The sequence below is a fragment of the Silurus meridionalis genome, chromosome 6 (genome assembly GCF_014805685.1).
Source record: "Silurus meridionalis isolate SWU-2019-XX chromosome 6, ASM1480568v1, whole genome shotgun sequence".
In the NCBI taxonomy this organism is placed as follows: Eukaryota; Metazoa; Chordata; class Actinopteri; order Siluriformes; family Siluridae; genus Silurus; species Silurus meridionalis.
The window spans coordinates 20,123,169-20,145,023 of NC_060889.1; the positions used below are offsets into that span (position 1 = coordinate 20,123,169).

Genomic DNA, 21,855 nt, shown 5'->3' on the forward strand with positions numbered 1-21,855 from the left:
TGAAGGCAGCACAAATCATAGCAAAATGTGAATCAGTGAAATAATATGTTTAAGTGCTTTTCTTGCCATACAGATCTGATTAATACACATATATACTGTCTCTTTAATTGCCTTCCATTATATATTTATATAATTATTAATCCAGCCAATAAATGATATACCTAAACCTCTAAACTCTAACCTCAGTAAGCTGAAACTCAGAAGAACCTATCCTTGTGTGACTATTTGGTCCCCAGTAAGATATAATACCCAAACCATATCTTTCAGACACACACACACACACACACACACACACACACACACACACACACACACACACACACAATTGAATTTGCACATAAAAATAATACAGGGCCAAAAATTGGTGCTTAAACAAATTTTGCAATTTTTTAATCAACATTTCTTCAAAGGAATGTACTAGATTTTTTTTAAACCTCTCTTTCTAAGAGGTGTGTATGGGGTGGAGGGAAAGCAAGGAAAGAAAGAGAGGGAGTGGTAAGGGTGGGAGAGAAGGATGGAAGGATGAACACAGAAAAGAAAACATCTCACACACAAATGCAGTGTCCCACAAACGTCTCAACACGGCAACTGGAGAGGAGCAGAGGTCTTTAAAATGGCCGTCACTTGCTGGCTATTGGCACAGAGAAACATGTATACGCGCACACACTGAAGCGTTCTCTACAAAAAAATCACACACTCCTCTTGATTCCTTTTCTCTTTTTTTTTTTTGTCTGCCTGCAAAATACAAGTCTCAGCATCCATGGCTGAAAGTAAGCATATGAAGAAAGGCTGCAGAAGGGAAAAAAAAAACAACAAAAAAAACAACACAGAAATGTAACAACATGGAAAAACAAAGTCCAACATGTTCGTATTTCCAGAGTGTCTTCTGCGTCAAGGAGGCCACATTGTTCTATAGGACTCTTCGATAAGACACCAGCTTCTTGGCCACTGAATAGTCCTCAGATGCTGGGATCTCTATCTGTGTGTGTGTGTGTGTGTGCATACAACACACACACACACTCATGAGTCCACATCCACAGGACTGAAACATGGCTTTACGAAAATCAGGATATAACAAACAGAAATGTTGAAAGCTGACCAACAAATAAATGCACCATACTTATTTGTCACTTAACAACAAAGCAACACTGACAACTTGATTGTGAAGATTTTAACAGAGAATATTGACATGACACAAAACAATGTTGTTCACTTTCTGCAATGTTACACCAGATCAACTCGCACTTGCAAAAACTCAGTCTAAATGCACCGACAAGGCCTGAAAGTTCACAGATTTGGCTGTGTGTGTATGTGTGTGTGTGTCTGTCTGTCTGTGTGAGGTCCTCTGTCTCAATGCAGCTTTGAACGTAAATGAAGGAAACCTGATATACTGATTAACTGTAACACAAGCAGTAGCGTACATTACCTTAACAACCATCTTGTAGCGTCAGCACACACGGCAATGTAAAAGAGCACATTTTGAAAATACGAGACTCCTGTTGGCACAATCAGACACACACACACATATGGTGTGTGTATTTGTGTGTACTAAAGTCCTGGAATGCATGGCTGTAATCTGAAAGCGTGTACATGTGTGTATGTGTGCGAGAGTTCTATCAGAATTCATTTCAGGTAATCAGGAGTCTACGTGGACATCCAGAATGAAATTTGACTGCGAACTCCTGGTGTGTGTGTGTGTGTGTGTGTGTGTGTTTGTGTATTGGAAAGCTTGTGTGCCTTTTCAAGTGTATCCTTTTTTCTGAGGCCATGGAATGTGTGTGTGTACCTGTTATATTATACTAAGGTGTGTTGTGAGAAAGTGAAAGAATTGAAGAATTGAACTGAGCCTCAAATATTTCCACCTCAGATAAGTATGAGCAGGTGTATGAAAGCCTATTTCCATCTCCCCGACTGAGACTGAGTGAGCGAATCCCTTTTCTTTTTCCATCGGTGTAGTTGAGAATACTGCATTTCCCGAACCCCCACTTTTTTCACGCAACCTCTTTCAAGAGTCTGTTTAAAAACCCACCACCGTTCCTCTATCTTTCCTTCTGTGTTCCTCCATCCCTTCATCCTCCCCCATCCTCACGACATCCTTCGAGGGCCCCACTCCCTCCCCCACCCCACCCATCACTTTTTGTCTTTACCCTGCACTTCTATCTGTTCCTCTTCTCTTTTTCTTTCATAGGCAGCTCTGGCATTCTTTTCTTTACCCCTCCCTCTTTCTTTTTTTTCTTTTTTTTGTAAAAAAAAAAAGAAAGTGTCTCTGCACATAAAAAAAAAAAACTTCTCAGATTGTGCCTCTACCTCAACACTTTCACAAAACGAGGTCTAGCTTCAAAACTACATCATTGTACAAGGAGCTATAAAAATATACATGGAGAGTGGAGACTCCTGGGAAATGAGGACTGACTAGGGGAATAAAAAATAAAACAAAAAAATATTTTGTGAAATGAAATACAAAGTATTAAATTAACTTATGATACAAAGGAGAAACAGGGTCAGCTGTTTGTAAAGCACAGAAAAAAGAAAGGCAGAAAAAAAATGTCTAAAAACAGATACGGTGTTTTACATTTGCAAAAAAAAAAAAAAAAAAAACATCTAAAAATTATTTTACTGAATATTCATATATAATTATATTCTATATTGAGTGAAAGCAATTAAAAAAAAAAAACACTTTTTGATATTCGCTCATTTTTTGTTTTGGTTTTGAAACAGTCTAACTCACGTTCATTCAGGTACAACGCTCTCTTACAGATAAACGCGTGCACGCACACACACTCTCACACATACCATCACACTGTAAATGAAGCACACGATATGCGCACTCGCTGTCGCACTCTGTGCCACAGCAGTGTCATAATTATTACCCTACACACTCACAAAATACACACGTTATTAAAATATACAAGATCTTCAATGCGACTATGACTCCTCTAATCAAATGCAGGGCCTTGGGTCATGTGATGGCAGCACTGCATTGTAATTGGCCGAGCCAGGCGCACCTCCTCTTAGCTGAGGAATTACAAACACAAATGGGACAAACTTAACTGCTATTTGTAAATTATTCAAGAGTTCATTTTCGGGTAACCTCACACTGGTCTAGGGTCAGTTTACTTTCAGTCTCTCTTTCGTTTATTTTTGCCTTTACTTCACAATGGTTCGTTTTATGGTGTGTTTCTCAGGGACACCTTTACGAGACATCAAGCCATTGCTTCTCTCTTTTGCTCCGTGGGGTCTGGTGTAATGTTAGGAGAGCTTTTCAGGCTCTTACAAGAAAAAAATAGCCCTCGCACAGGGATTTTCCTCTCAATACTTAAAACACGCTCCTCCTGATTTCAAGAGTCAGAGGTTTAGGAGGCGTGTATATATGTGTGTCTGTATGCACGTGTGTGTGCGTGTGTTTGTGTGTGTGTGTGTGTGTGTGTGTGCGTGCATGTGTGTGTGGGTTTCAGTCACAGGGATTGGGGTTTTCACAGTCAGAGCTGAGACTGCAGAGATACAGGAGAAGTCGGTTCATACTGCTATGGTTTAGGTAGTAGGTGAGGGGGCGTGGTCTGGGCACTGCAGGCTGGCATTAATGCGACGTGCCCGTCCTCATACTTTGTAGTAGATGTTGGCGGGGCTCTGAGGCGGCATCTCCTGCACAATGTAGACTGGGTGCCCGTAGTCCCCGCTAACCTTCTCATAATGCGGGCAGTAGGCTGAGTCTGAAGTGCGCAGCGGGATGATGATGTCACTTGGCTCGGAGCCGTTGTTGTTCCCGCCCCCTCCTCCACCTCCGCGCTTGGGTGAGGTCAGGGATGAGAGAGACAGTGGTGGGTGATGCGACTCTGAATGCTTCGAGTGCCGCCGGCGGTAGCAAACAACGCAAATCACTGCAGTGACCAGAAGGAGAAAGGCGGAGCCTCCGGCTGCACCTGCGATGACTGCAATGTTGGATGCGGGGAGTGGACCATTTGCACCACCTGCTGTTGCTCCACCCCCACCAGGCACTCTCGGAAGAGTTGTGTTCCCGCTGCCACCTAAAAAAAAAATGAGAGGGGACCCATGTTATCATATATACAAAGCCAAGAGACCAAATGATGGGCATAATTTTGAGTGTGTGTGTGTGTGTGTGTGTGTGTGTGTGTGTGTTTGGTAGCCAGGGAGACAAGAGCATCTCAAGCTGAGCAGGGGATTGGTCAGTAATATTTGGGCTGTATCTGCAGATGTGCTTGATTGCTACATTGTTATGCAGCCCACAATTCCTCTTGTTTTCTCTCACTTTCCTGCACCCTCTTCAATGTCCCCTCTCTGTGTGCCTCCGAGTCTGTTCCTGTTATTGACCGTCTCTCTCTCTTAACAGCATCTTGTGATCTTCCTTTAGTAAATCTACATCCCTTCAAGCAAGCCACATGTCTTTTCTTGGTTTTCCTCTTATTGCATGTGGTGTGGACTGTCCAGTAAGGGAGAGCGATAAGACAAAATATGGCAATTAAATTGGAACATAAAGTCCCTATGTAGCACTTTTTAAAAAGATGTAAGCAGAACAGTAGCGCTGAATATATTATATATAAATATATATATATATATATATATATATATATATATATATATATATATATATATATATATATATATAGAATATATAGAAAGGATTCAACAGCTGCAAAATAATCATCCAATCAGCTAACAGTCACTGCAAACACTGATGTTGTCCAGTGTTAATATTTCCCAGCCCTGCACTCCAGATGTTTTTAGGTTGCGATCTGAAATCTTGGCAGTAGCCAAACTGCATAAACGCTACTGTATAATTAATACACATCACTGTATTACTTTGGTTTAAGATGTATTTATTGCTGTAATAAAATCCAGCCAATAATTAAACTACGGTCATAAAGATTTCTTCTGTGTTTGTGTATCAAACAGTGTTAAATGGGCAGTAAAGAGAAATGAGCAGTTGTAGGATCGGTATAAGGTATTTATTAGAGCCAATCGCGTAGATTTATTGCAGCTCAATCCAAGCCACTTGTCACTGTCAGCAGAATCATGGCGCCTGTTGCTTTGTCACTTGCTGGGCTGAACACAGACTAAGAGAATAAGAAAGATCTAGTGTCACTTCTTTATCATTGTCTATCCCTGCCCTTGCTTCTGTCACTCCTTTTCTGGTTTAGTAATGCTGGATGGTATATAGTGCATGTCTCCTGATCCTTACCTCCCTCTTGCACTTGAAAATTCGTTACCTGTCATTCCTCTCCCCCTTAAATCTGCTCGGCCTTTATCTCTTTCACCCTCCCTATTTCCCTCCCTCGCTCCTTCCTTCCCTCACTCTACTGTGACTTTTTTAGCCGTATAAAAATTTCACTCTAAGTTGCCTCAGTAAACATGTGTATATGTGAGTCAGTGTGTATATGCCTGTGAGTCAGTGTGTGTGTGTGTGTGTGTGTGTGTGTGTGTGTGTGTGTGTGTGTGTGTGTAATGTATAAAGCAGTGTGAAGGTGGACTAAGAGATAAAGAACAGTTCTGGAAGTTTTTGACGAAACAAACCTCCGACAAATACAAAGAATGATTAATAATCACCTCCGTCCTCATCCTCCCTTTCTTACTTGTGCCCTCCTTCCTTCCACCCATCTTCTCTGTCTGTCTTCCTATCTTTATCTTCCACACCATCTCTCTGGACCAACAAAAAAACGGGGCGCCAAACTAATGGCAATAATAATTCTTTGAAATGGCTTCCCACTCTTCCCTGCAGCCCTTTCCTTTCCCAGGACGGCCATTATCAAACCATACACTGCCTCCGGCATGGGCCTTGCAGGCCTCGCAGCAGACGCAAAGGAGAGAGAGAGAGAAGCAGAGAGAACAGAGGGGTGGAATATATCAAACGGAATTGCAGTGCCAGCATTCAGCCGCTTCTCCCTCTCGCCCAAGCCATATGTCGTCTCTTTCTGCTATTTTCTCTCCATGACCGTGGGAGAGTTTTTTGGTCCTTGGTCGGATGTGCTGCATGGGATGGTGGGATGTTTTTATAATAATCTGGAGTTAAAGCATTTGGTGCTTACCTTGGTTTCTGGTGTTGGTATGACCTGCCTGGTCCGGTTTGCCAGATTTTGGTGGTAATCCGTAGGGGCCTATAGAAAATAATTGTAATCAATTAAACCAGTGGCACAGGGTAAACCATCATTGCCCTCAAATTACAACAGTATGCAATATATCAAGAATATTTCAATGTAAATAATCATAAAAGTTATTATGCTGTAGTTAGGTTGATCAAATCCTTTAATTAGTATGTCTTACAGAGAAGGAATAAAAGAGATATATTATGGCTATATTTACGTGACCAGTGTGAAATGGTACAATCCAATTTTCTGTCTTGTGCAAAATATTTGACACAGATTTGATTTTTTTTAAATAAAAAAAATCATACCAATCCAATCTTTTCAAATCCGACTTGATTCCCATTTATATTTGGTCCAAGCTGGTCACATATTTGGTCACGTACTGTCAAAGTCATCATCTGTTGCAGCAAACCAACTACATTAAACAGCAACAATATTTGGGGAAGCAAAGCTGGAAGGAACCGAGTAGTGTTTAAAACAATAGTCTATGTGCATGCAGGCCCTTTGGATGTATGGTTGCTTCTAAATTGAAGACAGATTTGGATCCCATCAAGATCAACAGATATAAGGCAAAAAAATTGTGCGAAGAAGTCTATAATGTGAATGTACGGTGTCATCATTTAACTCATTTGGCACCAAGCAACAAATTGAATTTTGTATAAATTTAACTTGCCAACCTTTAATGCGTTCTATGCCCACCCAATGACTATAAGCAAGCCACTGCATAAATCTACTAAATGGCTTTGCCTAGTGAAGCTCAAACAAACTCAGCGTTCTCTATAATGCTGAAAATAATCACAAGCTCTCTGCATTCAATCAGTCGACAGCAGTGCTTATGAATATGATGACAGAGGCACGTGCTTCAGATGCTAATCAGATGTGTTCTACCACAGTCCTCTTGAGCTTATGGGCCACTGTCATGTTTTTGTTGTTTTTCAGAATAGCTTGCCTGTGTGGATATGAATATGTCTGTGTGTGTGTGTGTGTGTGTGTGTGTGTGTGTATTTGAGTGTGTATTTGAGTGTGTTTGTGCACTGTATCTCATCAGAAATCTGCACCAGGCTTCTATTTAGATGACAAACAAAACAGACGTGACCTTTCAGCCAGAGAGCAGATAAAAAAACAGAGTGAGCGTGAGCGATGGATAGACGGATATTTTGAATGCACAATGTTAATAATGTCAAAAATTTATACAGTATTCTGGGGAGCTGAATAATAGTTACAGAATAAGCCGTAAAGAACATATAAAATGGGGAGGAGATCGAGTACAAAGAGCGATGCACACACAAATAGAGAGAAAAGGAGACTATTTGAGCAAATTCTTGCTGTTAGCTGTGAAGTGTGTGTTTCTCACGTTACATGGCTGTGTGTGTATCATGACCAGGCAATTGTGCAAATGCAACAGTTGATAATAGCTGAGCACTTGAACAAATTTTAATTTAAAGTCTCTTACTCTCTCTCTCAGTCACACACACACACACACACACACACACACACAGAGTTAGGTTTTATGTGTACCATTTGGCAGAATCCAAAACTAGACTTGAAATGAACTGATCTTCATAATGATGTCTATCACGTTATAGTGGAAACATATGCATAAACTTATATGTGAAGGCATTTAGATTGCATTTAATGTGTTTGTCTGAATTATCTGTATATTTCGTCTACTTGCTGTCTAATGTTTTTATAGTTTCTCATGTATGGTTGGATGCAGGTTATAATGCATTATTAAGTTGGTCTTAAAGGAAAGAAATTTGATTCCTTATTGTTTTCCAGTTTAATTACATGTGCTAATAAAATTTACACTTTCTGTAAACAAACCATTTTGTTGCCTAAATTACAGAATCTCAAGCTACCTAGTTGACACTAACAAGTAACCTAGCAAGCTTCATATTGTTCATTGTTAATATGGTAACTTAATGAAGGTCATGAGAAATTATGGATAATGGGGAAAAATAAACACTGTCAACTGTACAGTATTTATTATTTTTTATAGACAATTTCTGTCTCACACATTTAGCTCTGTGTTCTGGTCAGTTGTGTTGTTTGCATGTGCAAGTTGTGTAGTCCTGTGCATAGTCCTGCGATTCAGTGTAAATTTATGTTGTTTTATGTGACATCTTGGTCTGGGAGGAACGTTGTTTCCTTTTATTGAGTACTATACAAACTACATCTCATTGAAATGACAATAAAAGCCTCTTGACTTGACTTGCATTAAATTGCTAATAAATAATTTACTTACTGATCCTTAATTTAAGTACTGACAAAAAAAAATGTGATCATACAAGCACGCTGATGGGCTTTGACTGCAGTAGCTAAATGTTATCTATATAACCTAGACAGACTCTTGGTTTCTGAATGGTTTTTCTACCATTTATTGTCATACATTTCCTTCAGTTTAACTTGCTAGCATTTTCTGACAGAAAAAACTTTCTATTGTAATAAATATATAGCGACTGATTTTTTTCCCCCCAAAAGTTGTTAGCTAGTTTAACACAGCAAACATATCTGGGATCCTCAAAGGTCCTCGTGCAAGGACAATCACCTCTAAAGGGACAGCCTCAGCAAACACATCGCCAGAGCTCTTCAATTTGCAAGGACACATACTGATTAACAATGAGGCTTCATTTTAATATATTACATTTTGGAGACAGACTTAAAAATGTAAACTAGTTAAAAGTAATTAAAAGAGTTAGCCTGATTAGCATGGATGTAGGAAAGTTTTGTGGCTGCAGGTTAAGGAGATTGTGGTATTAGCTTTGCTTTTTCTCTGCAACATGTCCGTGGATTGTCTACAGAACTGAAAGCTAAAAAGAGTTTATTTTTATGCGTGTGGCTTTGTCAAAACATTTCAGTTTAAGAAAGACATACAACCTCCTTCATTAGCATATCACGGTGTATCTGCTAACACATTTCATGCAGTATTTTTAGTTCAGTGTTGTGGTAGATGTGCAAACGGTTTGACACATAGAAGAAGAGATGTTTTCCTTAACGCCTATATAAACTGAGTAATTTATTGACCCGTCTGATATACAGATTTTTGTTTACTTTAATAGGGATGCTACAAAGTGTTCAGCTAGCTGTGTGTGCTACGAGGGGGCAGATAGTGTAGACAGTTGGACATACGAGTTTACTTTATAATCTGCCCCTTGCAAACTGCAAATCTATATACTGTGAATGTGTGTGTGCTTGTGTGAGTTGCTTAAAAGTGGCCATTAATGTATAGTTTGTGTAATATATGAGTGCGTGTACTCACTTTGTCCAACTTTAAGCACCACCTTCATGCCTTGTGTGGCACACACTCCTCCTCTCATGCTCTCCAGCCCCTGACGCGTGCCGTCCGACGTTGCTGAGGAAGAGGAGCATAATGCACATGTGAGGACCAGGTAATATATTTTGCAATCAAAAATGACACAGATGAATGAATTATTTACATGAATCCATGAGACCGAGCACACACGCATTCTCACGGTATATATTACCCCGCAGTAATGACACACACCTCGTTCGCACTCAGTCACTCTGCAACACTGAGTCACAATTCTCACATTCGAAATTCACACGCAGGGAGTGCAGAAATAATCAGTGCACGGTTGCAGAACTCGAAAAAATGTCCTCGTTTAAAGCTTCCCTGGAGTACATTCATTTCCTGAAGTGTAACTCACACCACACACACACACACCTTGACCTGGTCAGCGAGAAGCTGAAGTGGGCCAGCGTGAAGCAGACATGAACCTGGCTGAACTTGGCTTACTGGTGGACTAAACAATGCTTAAAGCCAGACCTTGAGAACAGACTGTTAAAGGACAAGTTGTCCTTGGTACAACTTTAATAAGCAGGAGAAAAAGGAAAAGAGAGAGAAATTGTGTGTGCTCTAGAGAGAGTGAGGGAGAGAAAGAGAGAGAGAATGTCTTTATATACACATTAATATAGTTATTATTTACTGAGGGCTGGAGAGATAGAGAAAGAAATGAGATAGGAGAAAATTTGAGGAACTCGTTCACCATCCCTCTCTTTCTCTCTTTATCAGAGGCTCAATTGGAAAGTGCTACGTTTTTCCATTTAAAAAGAAACCGCCGTAGCTCGGAGCTCAAATAGAACCTGAAGGGTTCACACACTCGCCAAGGATCCTCTCGATAAAAAAGGGCTCTCACATCGTTCCCCCAACATGCACATGAAAAAGCATAAAAAAGAAAAAATCCAGGAGGTTCAACAGTTCAGATGGAGAAAGTATTACAGAGAGAAAAATAAGGTTGAATAAACAAACAACAACAACAAAAAAGAACATAACAGAGTATAACGTTCAAATAATCATCCATATATAATAACACCGGTATCCGTATAAAACTCTCTAGACCCTAAACCCAAGTTGGAATAGTAGCATGTATTTTCTTAGTGCCATTGCATTCTTTGAACGTTAGCAAAGGAAATTCAGCAGCAATTGTTTGCACTGTTGTAAATCAGGAAGCTGTACAGGCGCCAAGGCCTTACAACCGCAAGCAGGGATAGCTATGATGCTACGCTACCACTCCTGCTTTGTCCAAAACAACCACCACCATGTCAATTCACTGTGAGCAAAAACGATTCTAAAATATTTGTTCCAAAATTTCCAAAAAAACGGACGCTAAACCGGATTTAAACATCTCAGGTGGGTTTTTTTCTCCGTTCTGCTTGCAGGATCTCAGGACTCATTTGACCTCTTAATGAACAAAAAACATGAGGCGTCAGTCAATTCTTTTGTGACCATGCAGGACCCAGCAACGTCATTAGACGTGACATGGTTGTCCTCGTGGGTAATAATGTGCTACATTTTCACCGCATTTTGCTCTGACTCACTTTTTCATGGATAAAAGTGCTTACACTAAGATGTTAGGAATAATCAGTGTTTATACATCGTCGTGTGCTTTGGGCGCACTCTTACATAAGCACTTTTGTTAGTGGGCTGAGTGATAGCAACATCACATGCAGGGTTACAGCGATTACTTGTTGAGAGAGCAAATTAAATAAAAGAGGAGAAAATGATAAAAAAAAAGGGAGAGAGGGAAAAGGGAAAAAAATTGAGAGAGAGAGAGAAATAGATAGTAGGAAAACAAAACACTGATTGCCTTTGACAAGCTGTTTCTGACAAGGGCGATATAAAGAACAAACACGTGCGGGGCAGAGAGGAAACACATTGCAATGAGGAGAAAAAGACATACAAGAGACATGGAAAGAGAGAAAGAGAGCGTGAGCTTGAGAGAGCTGACTCCTGGCGTTGGCTATTTGTGGAACAACAAATGTTCTCGGAGCGTAAAATGCAAACCGAAAGACAGAAGAAGGAGAAAGAGAACGGTAAAAGAGAGAGAGATGTAGCAAGTTGTGACAGCTTGTTTGTAGTGTTTTTATGAGAAAAATAAAGAAAGCAGGAGCGGAGAGAGGGAAATAGGGAAAGTGACAAGAGGGAGGACAAGGACTTGGGCTGAGATGAGAGAGAGAGAGAGAGAGAGAGAGAGAGAAAGGGAGGAGGAATAAGTAACTGAGATGATGATAAGCAGTGATAGTAGGATGTAGAGAAAATGGGAGGACAGAGGCTCCTGCAGAATGTCTCTGCTCATGAAGAAAGGAGAAAAGAAAGCGAAGTGAAGATGAGACGAGAGTAGAGAAGGGAGAAACGCGACGCTAATGAAATAAAAGCACAGTCAGCTGTACTTAGCGCACTGCAAACAGGCTAACCAAGTCTGACACTTATAGTTAAGTTCACTTAGTAGATATATGTGTGTGTGTGTGTGTGTGTGTGTGTGTGCGTATGCCTATTGGAATTTATGCACGTTACAAATGTACCAGGTTACTGTGACACATTAAAGAGCGTGTTGACTGAATCTTTAGTCCCAGATCAGGTCAGGCCAAACACACAGTGACTTGAATATAACACACAGTGACACAAAAACTATAAAATGGGGCACGGTTTGCTGTTACAGGAAGACAATGAACAATGAAGCTGATTATGTTTGAAATATTGCCATGCCTTATGTTTTTTTAAATCCTCTGAGGGAACAACAAAGCGGTAATCGTCAAATTCTGTACTAAATTAAAAAGACGAGTTTTTTTTTTTTAATCCCTTTATAATTATGATTAATGTTGTGGAACATCCACAAAGTAAATGAGCCCCAATGATCTCCTATCCTATACTTTATACATTTGCAAACAAACAAAAATTCAGCTAGTCAAACTGCAAATTCCATTCAATTTTATTTATATATCACTTTTAACATTACACACTGTCCCAAAGCAGCCTGAGAAAGTAACTAAACATCTCCTCAGAATAAACACCATATTAACAATTACACGTTTTTAAATCTGATTATACATTGACTTAAGAGTCAAGACCCAATTTGTAATACTTGCCATTTGTTGCAAATAAAATACCTGCTAGGAGGTGAAACACGAGTATCTATGGTACCTCAGACTCTGTTTACAGGAATAAAAACAAATGGACCTCATCCATAGAAACCAGTCAGAAAAAGTTGGCACGTCGACTTCGGGTTAAAATTCTAAATTCATAATTCTAACGCAAGCTCCCCCAGATGCACTCGGAGCATTCAGCTGTTCTAGCTTTACTATGTGTTTCAAAGAAAGAATATAAAATGAGAGAAAAGATCTAACTTTCTCCAAAAACCTCCACCACCTGAAGCAGACAGTGTGATGAAGCACTGCAGACGAGCGTTAGGTCAAAAGCTCGTACTGCATTGAGACGTTTGTGTTCATGTGTGTTGTGCGTATGTACTGTATGTGTATCTTTCTCTCTCTAACCTCATAGTGAGTGTGTGTGTGACCTAACATAACTCATAACGGTGCTCAATTGAATACATATGTTCAGCCCTTATCACAACTTCAAACACAAACATAATTCAAAACACGTCTTGCACCACATCTGCAGATAGAGCCATTCAGAATGGTGCTGTGATTGATTGCGTGTGTGTGCTTGTGTGTGCGTGTGTGTGTGTGTGTGTGTACAAATGTGGAGAAAGTTGGCTTGAAAGTGGAGTATGAGTGTGTACAAATGTGTGTGTGTGAGATTTGCTTTCATATCTTGTTTTATCTGCAGATAGAGATGTACAAAAAAGCCTTCGAGTGTCTCAGTGTGTCGGTGTGTGTGAAAGTGTTTTGTTTTTTGTTTTGTTTTGTTTTACAAGTGACCCCACAATGAAAGGACTACATGAAAGGTCGGACGCTGTGGGGACGCTTTGTTGGTTCCCATGAGCAAAAAAGCTTTGTCACACAAAACACTGATTTTAATTTGTGGAATTGAAAGCCACACGGATTCTGTTTTGGATCCTGCGGTTAAAGTTCGGATTCGGGTTTAGAAAGAGGCATGGCAGTGTTAGATCAGAGTTCAATGGAAAAACCGCTGCAAAGACAGCAGTGTGAGTGTTTCTCTGTGTGCTGGACTGTGTGTATGTGAATTATGGTGTGTTTTCTCTTGCAGACTGAATTGGGAGAGCTGAGCTCCCATTCGCTTCGGTTCACAATTTATATCTCTGGCTCCTGCTTCATATTTCCTGTAACTGAACAAGACTTTATAAATCACACGCAACACATTCATAAAAATGATATAAGCTATTGATGAAGGCTTCGTAAGCAATTAAGTGATTGAGGACAGCTGGAGGAGAGGGTGTGTAAGGAAGGCATAAGCTGCATTGCAAATGGCTAAGTGTGCATTTCATTCTTACACTAAACCACATGTATTTGAATATGTAATACATGATGTAGGGTGTTAGGGTAGTAATATATCAAACCCGCTCAGTGTTGTTTTGCAGTAAACGGAAATGATAAATTACCGCACAGCGCCTCATCGCTGAAGGAACAAGAACAACTACTGAATTTCAAATCCTACATTTTCCGACTTAAAATAAACTGCCTTTAGTATCGCCACTACATTCACTATGTACAGTGTGTCTAACTTGCCAAACTTCATTATTTAGTAGTTGTACAACTTCACCCATGTCTTAACAAGTTTCCCCCTTAAAAGTTTTTAAAATGGTACACTGTTTGATATGCAGCTAGAGACTGATATGCAAAGAAAAAGAGAGACATAGAGATGGTTTTAAGTACATCAGGGACAAAAACAAGAGCAGAAGAGCAGTTAATAACAACGCTTGGCATCAAACACAAATCACAACGTACCGCCATAAACACCAAAATAAATATATGGCTGCCGTGTGACCTTAAAAGAAGCGGTTTAACGACAGAGTGGAGCCGTTGCGAAAACCATCCGCATAAATGTATGTGATTTGCAGCGCGGTTGGAAAACCGGCGTGTCTCTGCTACTGAAAAACAGCAAGGTTTTGATGCTACTTAATGTACTGCGGCTTGGTTCATCGCAGATTCGATAGACGTGTGTCCAAGTCGAGGATGATAAAGTCGTGCAGAGGAACTCCTGAGTGGTGCAGTGGTACAGAAAACTGTTCGCTTTATCATCAGGACATCTTGAGTTAGGATCCTGGAGATGCCACAACCAAAGGAGCTGAATTGGTCGCTTTCTGGGTTGGAGGGATAGAATTCTCTTTCTTCCCTGTCAATCATATAGAAGCTTTGTGTCTCTCTGAGGAAGCATGTAATAGCTTTCTTCCTCCCCACTTGGTAGCAGTTTTATGATAGAGCAAGAGCTAGATGGTGGATGGGAATTAGCAAGTGTCCAAATGGGGAAAAAGAAAGACAGAAAATGGTTTATAGTGCAATGCCATCATACAGTATCTTATACATTAATTTGGGCAGTATAATATTACTTGGATACCACTGGTAACTGTTACACTAATTATAAACCAACATGATGTGTTTTTTTTCTTGCTTCAACAATCAACCTGTGGTTAATTTTCTTGAAAGGAGACAGAGAGCCGATCTGAGGCTCGGTCAATTCTCTGGTGTGTGGGAGTGTGTAAGAGTGCTGGGTTAAAGCTCCTGCGAGACTATGAGTGAGTGGAGTTTGGGGAGTGTGAGATTGTGTGTGAATGCGCATGCAGGACAGCTAAAGTAGCCTCCTGAGGTACATGTGAGTATATCAGAGTGACAGCTCTGGCACTGGAGCATAAATGTGCCTCATAATAATTGCAAATGAGGATACGCATACTTATACTTATGCAAACACATACCCCAAATCAAAAGCAGACATGTATATGGTGCTCACGTACGCACAGGCCGAGAGTGGTGAGTCAGCTCACGTGCTGTGCGTGTCGCGTCGATCTCCGCTCTTTTTTTTTTTTTTTATGACATTTCCGTTCTCAGAAACTTATTCACTTTCCAGCTCGATTCACATCATGCTCTTACATCTCACATCTCTCTTTCTCTGACTGTGTTTTCTTTGTTTTTAACCAACAGTATGAAGGCACAGGCCCCGGGACATCCCGGATCTGCCTGCTTCTCCTCTAGACACCTGGCTACAGACACGCAAGAAACATAAAAAACACACACACATATACACACACACACAACACTCATATAATTCCAGCCTCAAAAGAATACGAAAAAAAAAAAATGAATTTTAACAAAGAACATGCACACACCATATTAGGGATTCTGAAATGTAAAGCCTTCTGAGTTATAAGGATGCAGTAACTTGAGTTTGCCAACTATTTTCGTACATAAAAAAAAAAGATGACCAAAGCAGAGAAGAAATAGTTTGGCTCAAATTAAAAACAAATGTCAAATTTAATATGCTGCAGTCTTTTAGATAAGCAATGTCTGTTATATGCTTTAACATATGATGTCCAGCAAAATGTCACCTTTGCACCTGTTTTACACCTCGAGGCAGATGTTTAGGGTGAACGTTGTGCTCAGATGATGAAAAAGGCATTATTATGACAATCATATCTGAAATTTCCTTCAGTTGGACACTTTAGCTTAAACAAAGCTTAATGGAAACAAATAAATGATGGAAACATTTTAATAGCTTTCATGATAATATTATGTAGGGGTGGATGGTGTGCTGAAAAAATATAAATCCTAAAGCAGAATATTCAGCTTTAGATATTTAAGGGGGAAAAGTGACAATCAAAAATTATTTTGACTAAGAACAAGGAAAAGTATATAAGGAAAGTTTCAGCAAAATAAAGATGTAACAGAATCCCAATATTTGTATCTGCTTATTGTTCCAAATCTCTATATCCGAAAAAAACAACAACAAAAAAACAGAAAGAAATTCACTAAGTGCGTAAATTACGGCTCTGATATCTGCTCACAATTTTTTTTTGTTTTCATGGCATTTAGCAGATTGCTTTTATTTTTTATAATTGCGTCTATTTCTCAGTATATGAAAACTGTTCGCTTAGTTTAGACCACAGAGACCAAGACCAATTACCAGTGATGAGCAAATGAACACGGTAATCTCTTGTTAATGAATGTAGTCTTACTTTGTCCCCCAAGCTTCGTATCTGCTTAAAAGAATAAACCTCTCAGTCGTTCAACTGTTTTTTGAAATGCTGTGGAATCCCAGTCCCAATGCACACCTCTATGGTCTACCTGTCTGGCAGGTTTTCAAAAAGAGTACGATATCAGATTATTACAAGCAAAATATTTATAGTCGTTTATATCTCTAGTGAGAAAAACCATCATCCAATCAGCTACTTGATATCATGAATACTCAGTAGGCCACAATGTTATAAAAAAGCAATATGTGGTGTAGAGCTCCAATATTGAAGTCATGACATTAAATATCACCAGGCGTCTCCTAATAAAGCTTTGTATACTGTAATGTATACCTGCGTGACTAGTATACTGATGGTATTGTCTGAATTTGCTGCACCTGATAAATAATAGGCTGCTTCCATAACAGTATGCTGTCCAGAAAAAACAATGTGTGTGTGTATGTGTGTGTGAAGGAGTGAGATGCTGGAGGACTGCCAGGTTGGGTGCTAAGCCATGAGGAAAACCGTTAACCTGCCTGACCCTGTAATCGTCTCCACCCCGACACACACTCCACAGTCACTCCATCTGCCAATCACGAGGACAACAAACAACACAAATAAACAACACACTCGGCCAGAGCAGGTGTCCATGGGCTTACACAGGTCAGAGCGGGGAAGAGAGAGAGAGGTCGACAGACAAAGGGATAAACAGATGGAGGTTTATTCTGAAGAGCTGGAAATTTTTTTTTTTTTTTAAGTCATTTCTTCTTATGATCTGAAGTAATTATGTGAATTTGCTTTGGGTGGTTAACTCTAAAAATAAAGTGATCAATAAAACAAAGCTCTTTTTGTATTGCCTACAGATGTCCAACTTTTACTGAGCCACTTTATGCCATAACCGCTTTCAGAAATGAACAGATTGTGAGGCTGTAAAAATAAATAACACTGAATGATGCCGCTATTGATCATTGAACATTCATTTAGTAAAGCTAATTAAAAAAATCTAATGGGTACAAAATGCACCTAATGTTTATCCTGTTGAAAAAAAATTTTAAAAATCGACAGCACCAAATCAACCGTGCTGAATTCCATTTTTTTATTTGTAAAGTTGCTTTTTGGAAATCACCATTCTGAAACTAAGTGATGGAACATAATCCCTGTAATCTAAATATTATGATTGAAAATATACATAAATGCTGACAAAAAAACGAACAAGCGCGAATATGTTAAATAAAGAGAAAAGCACAAGAATGGAGGAAACTCCTATATCCAATCATGTTCTAATTTGGGAAATTACACCGTCACTGTGTGGAACAAAGCAGAGAAGAATGCTGACAGCATGCTGACACAAGAACACCGAGCCAAGCACGCATTCCCTGCAGAAAGAGAGGAGTCCAGTTGGGTAGGGATGGAAAAAAAAAAAGAGAGACAAACATGAACAAATGAGGTGTACTAAAAGCTGGAGAGTTCCTGAGTACTACACTCCCACAATCCTTTTCTCAACAGAGCACAGCGTGGCGGAGAAGCGGCACAGGCCTGTGGGTTCTCTGGAGGAGGAAGAACGTCATCAGGATGTTTTCATGAAACTCTGGCACTGAGATGAGCATCTCACAGGAACAACATGCAGCCAAACTGGGTCAGCTGTGGGCGCAAGCACATGTCTGAGTGTGTGTGTATCTGTGCATCGTCTCTCAAAGCGGTGGGGAGTGTGTGTGTGTGTGTGTGTGTGTGTGTGTGTGTGTGTATACAAGTTTAATGAATGGGAGGCTTACCTTGAGTGAGGTAGTTTCAATTCAATATGGATGAGTCACCTTTCAAAAGATCAAATCTAGCATGATAGGGAAAAGTATAAATCTAGCAAGGTCAGACGAGGGAAAACACAGTCAAGACCTCAATCTTGTTTAGTAGTCAAGAAGGACACTTTCATTTATTTCTGTCTTTATTTGTCTGTGCGGGGAAGAATAGCAAAATAAAATCGTTTGAGTGTCTAGTCTTGTTTTTCTCTCTTTATGGGAAACAAATGTCCTCATCTCAGTGGGATATTGTGTTGGGTTTGAACTTGTGGTTCGCTTGAGGATTTTACTTTTGTTTTTGATATTGGGGTCAAGGCTGGGATTAGTGGTGTGTGTAGGCATGGCATTCTTAAGCCCCAAGAATACACAAGTCACTGGTGAAAAATGGTGAAGATTCACATCACATTTTACATTCACACACATTTTCTACTGTACCATTAAAACCTCACAATATGCCAAAAAATACAAATACATATTGATCTTTTGCATCACTGTAAACAGGTCACAGTATACTTTAAACAACGTGAAATTTTCTGAAAATGGATGTCTTTAGCTTACAGTATTAACCCCTGATATGGGACAAGCCATATCAAGGCACTGTGTCATACCATTATTCACTTTTACACTCGTATTCATTTTCAACCATAACATAAATGCCCCACAAAGGTTTAATTACAAACATCTGTGTGTGTGTGTCGAGTGGGTGGTGTTTCCTGTTCTGTGTATGAACACCGTTATGAGGAGTTTTGATGGAAGGGAACGGCCACACAGGTGAATGTTGTTTGCGTGAGTTATCTGATTAAATATGTGTGTGTGTGTGTGTGTGTGTGTGTATGTGTGTGGTCTGCCTTGCTTATATCAGTCACTGGAATAGGAGCCTGCAGAAATGGGTCAATGATAGCCAGTCTCTCTTTTTCTCTCTGTGTGTGCTCTTTGCTCATAGAGCCGTGAATGTCTTCTTTCTTAACCTTGCTATTTTCTTCTCCATTGGAATAAATGTACGAACTTAAAAAAAAAAAAAAAAAAAAAAAAAAGTCTTAAAGGCTTACACTCACTCACACACACTCACCCTCTGGCTCTGAAAAGCCTGTGCTCTGAAACCATACTCATTCACATTTAACATCAATTATACATAACATTACATGGAGGTCTAAGTGTTTACTGCATAAAATGTTAATATACAGTAATCCCCCTTTTATCGTGGTGGTTACGTTCCAAATCCACTTGCGATAAGCGAAAAACCGCGATAAACGGACGCCACCCCGAAAATTCTATTTTATGTGTACTGTACTGTAAAACAAACTTTCTTTCGGCTTCTCCCATTAGAGGTCGCCACAGTGGATCATCCGCATGTTTGATTTGGCACGTTTTACGCTGGATGCTCTTCCTAACGCAACCCTCTCCATTTATTCGGGCTTGGGACCGGCACTAAGGCTTGTGCAACCCTAATGGCTGGGGTCGGTTCCTGACCGGGGATCGAACCCGAGCCGCAGCAGTGAGAGCGCCGCATCCTAACCACTAGAGCACCAGGGAACCATATACTGTACTGTATTAACATTTTACTTCATTTCATAATTAATAATTCTATTTTTATTAATAGATTTCCATATTTCAACATAAACCAATCCCCTATAAGTTTTTTGGTCTATCGTTCTATTCCCGAGAGAGACCGGGAAAATCAGCTAAACAAATTGGTTAAGTGGCAAATGCAATTCCGCGATAAACCAACCGAGGGCGCGAGATTCAAACCGCGGTAAAGCGGAAGATTACTGTATATATAATTCTCTTTTTTTTTTATTGCAGGAAATAATATACAGCATCCAGTGGCATATACACAACAGTGTAGGTTTAAATCACGTGTTCCCTCAGTTAGACCTTGAGGTTATTGCATATTGCATTATATAAATTTTCACCGTCTATGGAAAAAACATCTTGTGCGAAACTGGTTTGTGATGGAGAATTTTGGTCTAACTGATTCCTGGTTTGTTTCAGCATTGAAACTGGAGCCTGTATGGAAAATTATGTTCTATACACTATTCTCTATAATCAGCAAAGTCTATTATGGATGTTCTCTACCTCTATGTGTCCTTTGGACACAAACCCTAAACACTACATTTCGTGAGGACATTTGCTTTTGGAAATGTACTAATTGCCTGTAATGTAGCTTTATCACTCTCACACACACACACACACACACACACACACACACACACACACACACACACACAAACCTGTTGCAGCCTGACTTGTGTGTATTAGAAAGAAAAAGAGACACAGAGACAAAGAGGGGGAGAGAGAAAGAAGGAGGAAGGATTTAATTTAGATGGGTATATAGCTTTGTGTGTGTGTGTGTGTGTGTGTGTGTGTGTGTGTGTGTGGTTTCTTGCTGCTTATTTGACAGGAGGCTACTAGCCACTGCTCCAGGCACTTGAGAGTTGATGGGTTGAAATAATAATCCTCTCCATTTCATTTTCTCTCCTGTTTTATTTTATTATTATTTTATCAAATAATCTCTCTCTCTCTCTTTTTAATGTATATGAATACTGAATGTTGTTTTCGGTCTCAGCATTGATGGGGTATAGTAGCTTGGGTAGAAGGAATTGCCGGATTTTTCATACAATTTTGATTGAAATGATGTCTAAGTTCAGCACACTCTCGACATTAGACTAGCCACATGTGATGCAAGCACGATGCCTCTATGATGCACGACCAAACATTTGCGGGGACTTAAGGGCAACATGTACTCCCAGAGACATCTGAGGAGGTGGAGCAAGAACGAAAAACAACGAAGGTGAAGGACGAATTTTGAGAAAACAAATAGGGTGGTGAGGAATAGAGGGATGAGAGGCATCTGGAAGTGGGTCAATGGTCTGATGGGAGGAAAGAGGCCTGTGTGAAACAGAGAGAGATGGCGGGGAGGTGGAGAGATTCTATATTAAGAAAAAGGGAAAACGAGACAGAGAAAAGTTAGGGCGATCTCACAGGCGCTTTTACGAGTTATTCATTTCTAGGTCAGTTTGGAGCCAAAAGTCAAACAAGAACATTTGAACACACACATGCAGACAGACACACACACACACACAAGTGCTCAGACAGCCAAAATGGTGGCAGAATGCTCACTAGTGCACAGTCCGTTCTAAAGACTGTAATTACATTTTACTGCCACTTTTAATTAAAGGTTATAATGAAGGCAAACACAGCTCTGCCAGACAAGAAAACCAGCAAGTACACCGACACTGACAGGGCGTGGGCACGTGTGTGTGTGTGTGTGTGTGTGTGTGAACATGTGCATGTGCATGTGTGTATGTGCATGTGTGTGTGTGTGTGTGTGTTTGTGCACAGATGGCGTATATTCCTGCACGCCAACGGTCGTGCATGTCATTAGTGCTAGAATGTGCGTCTACAAAGTTATTCTGTTTCCATCTGTTTTTATTTGATGGTTTGTGTTTTCACCAAGCATGAGTGAGCATGCAAATGTATGCAGGTCAGTGTGTGTGTGTGTGTGTGTGTGTGTGTGTGTGTGCGTGCACGTGTGTGTGCATTTTTTGTGTTTGCGGAAGCCAAGGTCTGTCCCTTTAAGTA

The 21,855-nt window shown here is 40.0% G+C and overlaps 1 protein-coding gene across 2 annotated transcripts in view; it reads right to left on the minus strand.

Moving 5' to 3' along the window:
• Positions 1-361: 361 nt before the first annotated feature.
• efnb3b (ephrin-B3b) overlaps positions 362-21,855 on the minus strand; it is a 64,122-nt gene continuing 42,628 nt past the window's right edge. For both annotated transcript variants that reach the window (XM_046851865.1, XM_046851864.1), the window contains 3 exons: positions 9,358-9,450; positions 6,042-6,110; positions 362-4,025 (listed from right to left, as the gene is read on the minus strand). In XM_046851865.1, coding sequence (XP_046707821.1) covers positions 3,598-4,025; positions 6,042-6,110; positions 9,358-9,450 — 590 coding nt within the window. In that variant the 3' untranslated portion in view covers positions 362-3,597. The remainder of the gene's footprint in view (positions 4,026-6,041; positions 6,111-9,357; positions 9,451-21,855) is intronic.